A 12737-nucleotide genomic window follows, 5' to 3' on the forward strand; every position below is an offset into this window, starting at 1 on the left:
AGCAAAACCCTCACCTTTGTGTAGAAATTAAGTGTGGAAAGGTCAGCATCAATAAATCTTGAAGAGTTGTTTATAATGAAAACCCATGTGTCCAGCGGTTAATGCCCTCTACAGAGTGCGCTATTGGAAGTGTGCCTGCAAAGAAGAGAGTGGCAGGGTTGGAAGTGGAGAGATATGAGGGCAGTCGTGATCGGCCCTGACTTGTCTTTGCTGAAAGCAGGATTTGGTTTAGAGTGTTTCCTGGGTGATGCCTCCAGCACTGTAAAAGGAACACAGGTGTGGGGACATTAGCCCTGGAAAAGGGCCTTGGTGAGCATCCTGTGTAGTCTAGTCTGTAGCTCTAGGAGAGAGCAAGGATTTAAATTTATACCTGCCCTCTGATAGGAAACCTATCAGTTCTAAAAATCTACAGATTTTCAGTTGTACTTAAATTAATACGCAGAAAACAATGTTTTTACCTATGCCTCTTTTATAAAAGTGCTTCACATCAGAGGCTTAATTTATTTAAAGACCGTAAAGAAGGATTTTTACCTTTTCAAAACCCACAAGGAATTGGGATCTGGACATCTTCAAGATTTTCCATAATTTTATGCTAGTCTGGTCATATGGCATTTTTCTACAAGATTTAACTTAATTTGCTGCTCTTCACAGACAGAAGTTATTAGCTGGACTTCAGGCGCAGGATTACATTCCAATTTTCCCATTATTTCAACCAGTTCAGCATTGGCAAAAACTGTAGACCTCAGTATTTCCAGTGCTGAATTTTGCTCAGATTAGACATTCTAAACTTTACTGTTCTTTTGGCTATGAACAGATTAGGACTGGTTGTTAAAATTAAAAACAATCTCTACTTGAGCAACCAAACCAAATCATTCCAAGCCAATAGAGCTTACGACTTAAAAGTGATAATTGAATGTAACAGCAATTCCTATTTTTTTTGAATTTTTAAGTATATTATTCTTATTGACAGTTTCATATATATTAAGAGCTTATATATCATCTCATTTAATCCTCATTTCAAAAGAGATTTCCTTTTTTTTCCCTTCAGAATTCATTTCTTATTTCTTTTTTTCATTTTTTTATTTTATTATCTTATGTTAATCACCATACATTACATCATTAGTTTTTGACATAGTGTTCCATGCTTTATTTTAACTGAGAAAAGCAGTAAGTTGATTTAAAAGAAAATTTTAACAATCCTATTAACTTAGTTATTTGTTTGTTTTTTAAAGCACTATTGAGCTTTTTCTAATCAGGATTTGGTACATGGTACAGTGCCTGGAGAAATGAGTATAGAGGCACCATTATTCTGCCTCACGATTTCCTGTACGGCTGACATCTTTAATTCAAAGAATTTTAGTTCAAGGAATATGCAGTGTTACCAGATTTCCTGTGACTGTTTATTCTGAATAGTTTCATCAGTACAATGGAAATGACTTATAACTCAATCAGACTTACCTTTTATTGTTCTTAAGATTACTCCACTGTCCAAATTTTATTCTCATTTAAATATTTTGTTGAAATAAACATTATACTGACAAATATTTATGAGTGAAAAGACATAAGACCTAAGGGAGAATAAAATATTTTTGAGATTTATTACACTTAAGTTATACACAATTTCATGGATTCACAACTGAAATTCAAATGCTTTTTTCTTCTGCAAAATAAATTTAATGAGATAAATAATATTAAGTGTCTAACTGAACCATTACATTATCTATGTGTTTTATAGCTTTATATTTCATTTTATTCACAAACCAAATGGATTTGTCCCATCGTTTTACAATGAAAACTAAAATCTCCCTAAAGATTTTTCCTGAAGTCAAAAGATAAATTTTTTTATAGAAATGTTCCCATTTTCAAGATAATTTAAAATGTGTTGGCCTCTGTCAAGTTTTGTCCTAAATTTTAATGAGTGGCGGTATTTTTCCTGTTTTCATTTAGTGAGTGACTGGCAACATTGTGCATAGGGATGTCAGTGATAAAGGATTTGCTATAGAAAATTGAGAATTTTGTGAGAGGTGGTATGATTTTTTTAAAAACCATAGTGTTTGAAGGCAGTTTTCTGCTAGTGACAAGTATTAAGTGCAAAATGAATTATTGCTATAGAATATTTAGTAACTGTGTAATTTTAGCACAATTTAGAAAATGAATTAAGGAAAGTCTTAATGTTGGCTAATTCTTTGAAGATTCATTAATCTCCCAAATTACCCTAAATATTATGTATGAAAGCTTAACACTTTTAGCTTTCACCTCAGAGGTCAAAGTGTACATATGTGTGTCTGTGTGTGAGTGTGTGTGCATCTCCCTCTATGAGAAAATGCACGGTCTACAGACAGAACTTTGTCTTGCTTGCTGCTGTGTTCCCAGTGCCCACAGGTAGACCTGACATTCAGTAATCTTTGTTGAATGAATAAATGAGTGGAATCTTATCTCCCTGAAAGAGGAATTGACTTTTAATTCATGAAGTATGGTAAATTCATATTTTGGGCTTTGCTTCTTTCTTAAAGCTTGCTTAATAGTTATAGCTAAAATAGAAATTTTCCTTGTCTGTGCTTTAGTGTAACTCTGATATATTTAGTTTTGGATACTTTGTGTTACATATATAAAGAAAAGATTATGGTAATTTTGTTAAAATATAACTTCTGTCAAGGAAAACATTTCTATAAAAATTAATAGAGATTAGTTTTCTGTAACAGCATTTGAAATGTCTCTTTAAAGATTTCCTGAGATTATTTTAGAATACTGTTATTTACAAAAACATTAACCTTATATAAGATTATCTTTTATTTTAAAACTTCATGATTTTTTATTTGCACTGAAACAGCAACGAAGAACTAAGGCAAATAAATATAGAATATAAATTTGCTCCTCATCCTTTTAGCAAAGGATTAAGTCATTTCATTTAAGTTCACTAAAGTTTCAAACAACATTTAAGCATCCATACTATGAAAAGCAATTTATTAAATGCCAGGTGTCTTGCTTTTAAAAATTATTTAATCTAGTAACTACATGGACTACAATTTAATCTTTCTTTGATGATAGATACCAAAGGAATTCCAGTATCCAGCCTCATTAGTACATGTTATCATAATTTAAAATTATTATTGTATCAGAAAAGCTTAAAACTGCCTTTCAATAAAGTCCTCTCTGGGTAAAGAGCTGTGAAGGATACTGTATAGCAAACGGAATCACCTCTGGCTAAGGAAGAAGTATGTTACCTTCTCTTAGGCACTGCGTAGTTTTAGAAATTTACTGCATTTGCTTCTTCAGCATCTTCAAATAGTCATCCCCTCGGTCTTATGAGTAGCTCTGTGGGGGAGGTCTACGGTGAACCCTTGCTAAGTCATCCTGTGGTCCATAGACCAGCATTGCAGCATATAGGAGCTTGTTGGAAATGTAGAATCATGAGCCCCTCTACAGATTAACTGAATCTGAATCTGCATTTTCACAAGAGCCCAAGCGATGTGTGTGCCCACTGAAGTTGGAGAAGCACTCAGGTCAATAGACCTCCCCTCCCCTTTCTTACCTTGGATTCCTTTTAGGGGGAGAAGGTAAGCAGCATAAATGCATTGGATGTGTGCCTGCTTTTGTGTGTGCACGTGCGTGCGGAGAAATAAAACCGTATTTAATGTACAAGCCTCACTTTTCCCCACAAGGGTACCTACTGCACGCCGTGTAATACCATTAATTGCCTCCAGTATAAGTTGATGTTTCTGGCTCTGCCAACATGTAAAGTACCTAGTCCCTTGGCCATGATACTGTTTTCCCCTCCTGGAAGCAAATTAACAATCCATAAAAGATCCTGACTACCGTCCGTAAAAAAAGGAAAGGATGAGTTTGTAAAACAAAGTGGCATTTTCAAGGCAGTCACTGTACTGTAATGACAGATATCTTACAGATATCTACTCTATGCTGGGCACTGTGCTAATTGCTGGAGGCATAATCTCAGTTATACGGGGACCCCGCCTTCAAAGGCACCAACAGCCTACTAGAAGTGATACAATAAAATCGTGCGTGCAAGCACTTGCAGTCCGAAGGTCTGCACTAGGTGCCTACCATTCACTTCCTAGCTGTGTATCCTTAGGCTAGTCACCCAGCTTCTCTGAGCCTCAGTATTGTCAACTATAAAATGGGATTGATAAAAGTGTCTTTCTCACAATGTAGTTATGAGAATAAAATGAGATAATGCATGTGAAGTAGTTGGTGTACTTCATGGCATCTAATAAGCATTCAGCACATCTTACATAAATAACATTTATTTACATAAATAAAGTCAAGTATAATTTGAGAAACACTGTAATAGAAGTATACATGAGATTCTCTGGCAGTCTCACAAAGAGGAGCCCTAAGTTAGAAAGGAAGGTCGTGGAGGGCTACCCAAATGATGTGATTTTTGAGGTGGATTTTGAAGGATAGGTCAAGTCTACCAGGCAGAAAAAAGCTCAAGTACCCAAGTCAAGAGGTATGAAAGTTTTTACCTGGGCAATAGCGGGTAGTGTAATGGGATCAGAATGTAAAGGAATGGGATGTAGAAGGAATAACTCAGAAATGTTAGCTGAGGCCATGTCATGGAGGGGTATATATTGGTTTCGGGGCTGTTCGAATTGTGACAAAGCAGTGGAGGACTACTGAAGATTTTTTAGGCAGGGCCACTTGATAGGCAGAAGTGGGATGGAAAAGAAGGAATCTGTGGGGGAGACTCTGACAGGTCTCCCCTTTTGCCCCCTTTCTCCTAAACTCCACGTCCTAATTGCTAGCTGCCTGTCACGTCCAAATCTTACCATATTCAAAACCAAGATCCTTCCCCCCTTCCAGTCTGTTGCTCTGCCTGTATTCCCTATCCTGAAGAGATCAGCAGCATGGCCATTCACAGAGGTCTTCAAGCTGAAAATCGGGGCTCATCCCTGAATCCTCATTTTCTAGTAGCTCCTTCTTCCTCCATCTCCCTGGCCCCTTCCCTTTTCCCCGTCCCTTCCCACCCTCTCCCCACCAACATGGTACTTTTCTGCCTCTTAAATCCTGAACCTGTCCTTTCTTCTCACTCATCACTGCCACAGCCCCGACACAGCCCTCTTCTTTATCCTCCTCTGTTCCCACCAGAAGATCTTCCTGAAACAGATTGGGGCCTTATTAGCCCCCTAGACCTTTCAGGTCACTACCTACTACATACCTTGTATCATGGATTACACCCTTCACACACATTTCCAGTTTTATTTGTAAATCCCACCAAAAGGTCCTTTTGTCATCTCATTGTTACTTAATAAATTAACCTTTGGTGTGGAAACAACTAGACTAAGCACATTTAGTTTTATCGAGTGGAGTTAGTTGCAGAGACTTCTTGTTAGGACCTTAGCTTAGAAGATTCCTTTCTGATGGCATCATCACCACCCTTTAGTCATAATTACATGAACCAGGTCGACAGAAGAAGTGGTTTCTTGAAAGGTGCCGGTGTCTCTTGACTGGGAACTGCTTCCACTGATTTGAAAAAGGATGCAGTTTGGAGCCACATTCAGCTCTCGGACCACACTGTTATTTCCCAGACTTTGGATGCAGTTTTTACATTTGGAAGGAGATTTCAAACACTGTGACAAAATTCTGCAGTTTCTCCTCTTGTTGTTATAGAACGGCTGATATGGTGAAACATATTTGGCTGGTTTCCCAGATCAGAGCCTGTGTTCCTCGGAGTTAAATAATAACTTTAAATTATAATGCAGTTTATTTACTCAGCCACTAGACTGTTGGTCTTCATAGATGAGCTCTCTGGTATCTGGTGAGTATTCTGTTGAAGAAAACATGCTGTGAGTGTAGAAAGGGACTAGATAAGTTATTTCGGGGCAAACAGAGTTCATCTACTTTTTAAAGGAACTCAAACTATCGAATATTTTTACAGCTGTTTCAAAAACATCTATTTAATCTACTGATTACAAACTTCCTTCTGAAAATCCCATGGGAGCTCAACACCTACAAATACACCTATGGAAAAGATAAAATGACACTTGAACATTTTTTTGCATTTTGTAATTTCCTGTTCTTCATTTTCTCCACTGTTAAGATTTAACATTTCCCTAAAAAAACGTGTTTTTTGTTTTACTACCGGAAGTAACTTTCAAGTATGATTAATCCTATAAATGCAGGAAAAGACCAGTTATTTGTATGTAATTAAAATATCAAAGGCCTGGTGTTTATACATTTATTTTGTATTTGTAGCATAATGAAAAATAAATTTAGCATGATAAAATAATAGAACTAGGGAAATTACTCATTCAAAAATGGCCTTGATTAGGCAAATCCATATGCTTATATGGATTTTTAAAGATCATAGCAGTCCTTTCTGTGAAAAAATCTTTAAGAAAGTATATTTAAAAATAGAACAGAGGGCACCTGGGTGGCTCAGTTGGTTGGGTGAATGCCTTCGGCTCAGGTCATGATCCTGGAGTCCCGGGATCGAGTCCCACATCAGGCTCCCTGCCTAGCAGGGAGTCTGCTTCTCCCTCTGACCCTCCCCCCTCTTGTGCTCTCTCCCTCTCTCTCATTCTCTCTCTCAAATAAATAAAATCTTAAAAAAAAATAAAAATAGAACAGAAATTGAATTTTTCTGTTTGAAGTTTTTAAGTTGGAACATTCATGCACAGGCACAAGGCAGCCTATATTTATACTCTCGAAAGAGCTTGGGAATTGTCACTTCACAATGATTTGGCTTTAGTGTTTTTCACCAGAAATCTAATGCTTATAGATAATTTCTCAATGAACAGTTACTTTCATTTTAAATTGAAAAATAATCTTCCTTCATCAGGCAGGAGAAAATGATAGGATGATTCATAAAGAAAGAAATGTTGATTTTGTCTTTCAGGCCTGAAGATTATCGACTCTAGGAGAATGAAAATTGCTGGAAAGAGCCATGCGGTGACTGAAGCTTCTTCCTGATGAGTCTCTCCCAAGCTACAGGCCGAGTGAGGCAGCTGCTGCATTTTGACAAGGAACTTGTCTTGGGCACTGAAAGCTTGTGGAGAAAAATCAGGAGGTGATAATCCTTCGATAGATACATTATTTTATAGAATTATTTTATTATGTAGTCCAATTTGAATGTTGTATGTGATAAGAATAAAATCGCTAACTTGTTTAACTGTTCAGTTTTTCATTTAACAAAAACACAAACCCTAGTTTTGTACCTAGGTACAAACCTAGGTGCAGGTAAAGTTGCCGACAAGTGCCCGTCGGTGCAGATTCCCTCAAGTTCCGCCGTCACTGTTCTATCCCCCTGCCCTGGGGAAAACAAGGCCCACTTTCAGTTTTCCTGAACTGAAACAGCTAACCTCCCAGCTCAGAAGGGTAAGGTTTGCACTGAGGTATGTACAAAGCGCAATCATCTTTTTCCCATATAGCTCTTGGTCTCCATGACCCCCAAATAAACTGTTGCCTGTCTGCTCCCTGGAAATCTCACTGCCCTGCCTGTGCTACCATGTTTAGACCCCTGCACGGTGTCTCTGGATCTTCTCCTGTTGGCTCCTATTCACTTCAGTGCGGGGCACTTAGATTGGACTACTGAGATAAATATCCCTAGCGGAATCTCTTCTTGAGAAATTAAGACGCGGAGCCATTGTATTTGGGCATTTTTGTGGGAGTTTGTTTTTTTGGTTTTTTTTTCTTCTCTTGTCCTAGCCAGTCAAGGAGTGAATTTCAGACGACCTTTCCCATTCACTCAGCAAACAGGTATTTGCCAGGCACAGTGCTAGGTGTTGGGAAAACAGAAATCACACGTGTCTTCCCCCAGCACCTCTTGCCCCAGCAAAGAGCACATACAGTCTACTGGAAAGGAGCTGTAGATCGACTTGTAAATAAGTGCCCTTGGGTGTCAGAGTGTGGACATTAACTCTGTTTGAGCTGTGACTTAAGGAAGTATGGGTAGAGGAAAACAGTAACTAAAATTAAGGAGGAAGTATTGCTAGGAAGCATCTGCCAACTTGCCAAACACAACAGCTTTATATAAATTCATGTAATCCGTACAGCAACCCTAATGTACATAATGTAACCCTCCCCATTTAAAAACAGAAAAGCCGAAGTAGCAACAAGGTAGGTAACTTGGCCAAGGTCACAAAAGTGAACTGCTGAGTGGTCATCAGGATTTGAGTCCAGGCAGTCTGGTTCAAAAGCCCATGGACTTAGCCACTGCTCGCTGAGAAAAAGTGAGTCTTTACGCTTCTGTATCACAAATTCCATAATAAAGCAAGCATAACCTGGTCCAGGTCAACAGCTACCATTCGCAAGGAAGTGGCAGTTCTATTTTAAACCGTTGGACCAAAAAAGAAGCTCCCCCCTCCTTTCCCTGTGATGTGGTAACTGTAGGTGTGAGTCAATATGAAATAAGCCTCCAGCTCCTGATGCAGTAGCTTTAATAGAGAGGAAATTAGTCTGGTGTAGCGCGAACACCTAAAACAATGCCCGGCAGGTATTTCTGGATTGAGAAAGGCTCACTAAAGAAAGCCTTGGTTTCTAACTGCAGGATTTGAAGCAACATGCTCTACAGTAACAGTGAGCCCAGTCCTCATCATATTCAGTAAGAATATGGGCACTGATCTCCATAAACCTCACTCTCACTTGCTGTGGGAGAGCCCCTTTGGTGGGGGAGGGGTCACCTGACCCTGTAGAACCGTCTAGACCTAAACAAAGGCTATATTGGTGGACTGAGTTGCTCCTCCTCACCTTAGGTGCTAACTCCACTTTGCATATGGAGAAAAGCAGAGCAGGGAGGCCTTTGCACTCTGTAAATGGCCTTCCGAAGCCAGCTCTATTATAGACCTTCCTGCCCTTTTGCCATTGCTCTGGAGTTTTAACAGCCTGACCTGTAATGTGTCCTGAGAGCGCCACAGGTAGCCGAGCAGGAATCACAACTCGCTGTAGGGGCCCCAGTAACCTCAGGGAGGAGGACAAGCCCGACCCCTGGAATCGTGGCTCCTACTGAAGTCATGACTGAAATGAATAGAAGAAACAAAAGAGAACTTTTGTTTTCTTACAGAAAAAGAAGGAAACCGTAATTATTTCAAGAGTCCCATGGGAAGGAAAAGAAAGCTGATATATATAGATATAGATATATATATAATGGCTATGTGTAATGTGCAAATTGGTGCAGATAAATAAAGAATCAAATCACCAAAACCAAATTTGTATTGGTTCATACGCAGTTTTGCACTATTAGCTAACACCAGGTAAACGTGAAAAACACCATCCAGCTGCGCATAATGGACCGGCGGTAGAATAATAGAAAACACCTCTCTCAGTTTTCCCCAAGTGCATCGCCTACTGGATCCTCTCAGGAAAACACAGGATGTCCTGATCATCCGCAGCAAAGGAAAAGCCTTAGGCATCGCAAAGCTCTGAAACGAGAGTGTGCTGTTGCAGGCGGCAGTCGGCCTTAAGCACACTCATGAACAGAGGAGGCAACACTGAAAACAAAAGAGGCAAGAGCGTAATCTTAACTTCCCAAGAATCACCTGTTTTCCAGGCAGCTGAAGCCTGAAAAGCACTCATTTGCTGGGGGTTGAAGGTAACCCCAAATCCGATGCAGCACGAGAGCACTCGTCTCCTCTCATTGGGGTCACACAAACAGCTTCTTTATGAGAGGTGGGAACTAACAAAACCAGAAAAGTCGGATTTCCATTTGAAGCCAATGCAGAGGGACGAAAACCAGGGCAAGGGCCAGGACCACAGCCATCTACCTCCAGTATCCCATTTCATTCGAAAAACTGGAATCTTCCTTTTACCTGTTTTCCGTAGTTCAAAAGCCACAACCCCTCACTATAAACACCTCCACTAAGCAAACGTCATGTCTTGTCAAAACAACATTCTATATTTACTATCATGTTTATTAGGAAGTTACGTTTAAAATTATGATAGTTTTCTTGTATCCCAAGATGGTACAAGGTCTGAGCTTCCTGCCCCAACTCCCCTTTTCCCATAATCCCTCTTATTTTGGGAGTGCAAACTTCCACCATCCAGGGATTATTTTTTTTAGGACCGCGTATGCCGTGTTACACGGCAGATGGCTGTACCCACTGTAATCGCTGGTTTGGCACCTCCTTCTGTCAGGCTGACTCTTGAGGGGCCCTAAGAGGTCACCCTCGCCCAACGCCAGCAGAAGTTGGCCACACGGGAGATACTGTGCTGAAGTCCAGTGCCATCTCCTTGTCGCGTCTGAGCCCGAGTTGGGAGTGTCTCACTGGAAGGCCTCCTTCGTAGGCGTGGTGGCCTGCCCTCCTCTGCAGGCGGGGCCGTCCCCCGGCTTCCATCAGCACTTCACAGGCGAACCAACACAAAGCTAGGTTCTACAGCGGGCCTTGTAAAGGCATCGTTGCCCAGAATGCAATCCTTTTCTTGCCTGTCCTAATTCCTACTCCAAATTTACAAAGCAAATACAAAGAACTAGGGCCGGTGAGACTGATAATGTCCCTTGGTGTGGACAGACCGGGCCATGTGCTGACCCAGAGGCGAGGATTGTGATAATGAAGCAATGTTGCCATCTTTAAAAGTGACTGCAAAGCAGAATTTTGTTTTACCTGTAAGGTTTAATTTAGATGAAGGAGGTTTAAAAAACATGCAAACGGCCGTGACCAGATTCCCACCATAGTTCCTTCCTCCTCTGTTGCGAATTCCCTGCTAGCTGCACCCAGACCCTGTCGCTGTGCTTGTGAACCCATCCTTTTTTTTTTTTTTTGCTGCGTGATTTGTTTTCTGACCTTCTCTCCTGTTGAAGGGGCTGAGTACCACATGTAGCCAAGAACAACACTAAGTGTCCACTGTTCTTCCTGGCTGAAAACTTCCCAGCGGAACAGGTAGCAAGTTCTGAATCTGCAAAGCCTTTGAGCCCCAGGAGGGGTTCTGCTGCCAAGCTCCACAATGCTGAGTTTGAATTGGATAGAACCCTATTTAAGAACGTATGATCTTTCCAAGACCGACACGAAGGCTACATTTCAACTTAAATACAGGCTCTTACAGAGAAATGGTATCTTCTCTCTCTGCCCCAAAATCTGAAATAAGAGAGTTGAATAGTTTTGCAGCATCCTGACAGCTCGGGGCTTCACCTTAGAAGCATGTAAATCTGAGATCAGCTACTGGTAAAACAGACGGGTGCCCCACACACGCCCCAACTTCTAGTAGGCTGGCCGCCAGGAAGGTTTAGGATGTATTTTCCACACGAAGACAGCATAAACAGGACCTCGGAAGGAGACACGCATTTGTATCTGTGCCATTTGGTCCACGAGAAACCCTTTGATTTCAAACAGATCTTTATTTCAAGGCTTAACTTTGCTTTTACTGCCCTCACTTCTCAAGTCCAAAGGTAATACTCATTAAAGCCTTGCAAACAGAGGCCCCTAGAAGACCCTACTGTTTCAAGTGCGACACCTGTGCTTTATAGGTTGCTGTTGTGGGGCTCCAGCTTGTCAGCCTATATTAAATCATGAATCACCACTCTGAAATGATGATGCCATCCGACATCTTCCGCAATCACAAAACTCAAAAGGGTCTTGGTATTTAGAATTTAAATTTAAATTTTAATTTTAAAAATTTAAAATTTTGAGTATAATATAAGCAACTGTCTGACTTTTTGGCAAATTCACAAAATCCAAATAAAATATTTTTCAACTTGTGAGAAAAATATTGCCAGTTATTTCATTATTATGCACTGTTACCAGCACCGTGTATATGTAGAGTCAGTAAATCAGGAGAAATGTGAATATGTGTATCCTTCAGAAAATTGGACCCCGAAGTCTAAACCTTGGAAGCGATAACTAATCAGCTGGCTCTCCAGTCTATATTAACAAAGGATCAGCTGCTCTATTTCATTCAGTCATTCAACCAATATTTATGTTCCAGAAACTATTCTAGGTGCTTGAAATAGATATGGGAATAAGTTTCCTGCTATCATGGTGTGCTATTGTGATTTATAATAAGAAATGTATATATTTGGTCTTCATCCTGTTTCTGGCACAGAGCTAAAACTCTTGGAATTTCCTAACTGATGAAAGTGGTAAAGATGTATTTTGTTATATTAATGAGATGACTTTGGGATCGCACCTAAGGATGGGGACTGGTTGCCAGAACCAGCCACAGAGTAGAGGATTGGAGCCTTCAGTCCCACCCCGACCTCCAGGGAAGAGAGAGGGACTGGAGGTTGAATAAATCACCAGAGGCCAGTGAGTTAATCAGTCATGCCTCTGTAATAAAGCCTCTGTAAAACGCCAAAAGGTCAGGGTTCTGAGAGCTTCCAGGTTGGTGAACCAAAATACATCCACACGTCGACATGCCGGGCCCCAAACCCCATGGGGACAGAAGCTCTTGTGTTTGGGACCTCACCCTATGTGTCACTTCATGGAGCGGTTGATTCGTATCCTTTTAATACCCTTCGTAATAAGCTGGTGGTCTAGTGAGTCAATGGGCTGCCTGACTTCCGTGAGCTGCTTTAGCAAAGTAATCAAACCCAAGGAGGGAGGCGTGGGAACGTCTGATTTATAGCCAGTCAGGAGGCACAGGTGACAACCTGGATTTTTGTTGGTATTGAGTGGGGGACTGAGCCCTTAGCCTGTAGGATCTGACTGTCTCCAGGATCTGTCTCCAGAATTGAGTTGAATCTGTGGGACACGATCAGTGTCCACAGAGAATGGAGTTCGTTACTTGAGTTGTTAAAGAAAAGGCACACATTGGAATGGGTGTCAGTTTCACACTGAAGTCTACATTCT

The 12737-nt window shown here is 40.5% G+C and overlaps 1 protein-coding gene across 1 annotated transcript in view; it reads left to right on the forward strand.

Annotated features, from left to right (window-relative positions):
- MRPL13 (mitochondrial ribosomal protein L13) overlaps nucleotides 1–7112 on the forward strand; it is a 47858-nt gene extending 40746 nt beyond the window's left edge. The window contains exon 7 of the mRNA XM_028090864.2: nucleotides 6857–7112. Within this exon, the coding sequence (XP_027946665.1) occupies nucleotides 6857–6878 (22 nt within the window). The 3' untranslated portion in view covers nucleotides 6879–7112. The remainder of the gene's footprint in view (nucleotides 1–6856) is intronic.
- The last annotated feature ends 5625 nt before the right edge of the window (nucleotides 7113–12737 follow it).

This window comes from Eumetopias jubatus, unplaced genomic scaffold, assembly GCF_037043125.1.
Source record: "Eumetopias jubatus isolate StellerSeaLion01/CBP00866 unplaced genomic scaffold, mEumJub1_p1.0 scaffold_4, whole genome shotgun sequence".
In the NCBI taxonomy this organism is placed as follows: Eukaryota; Metazoa; Chordata; class Mammalia; order Carnivora; family Otariidae; genus Eumetopias; species Eumetopias jubatus.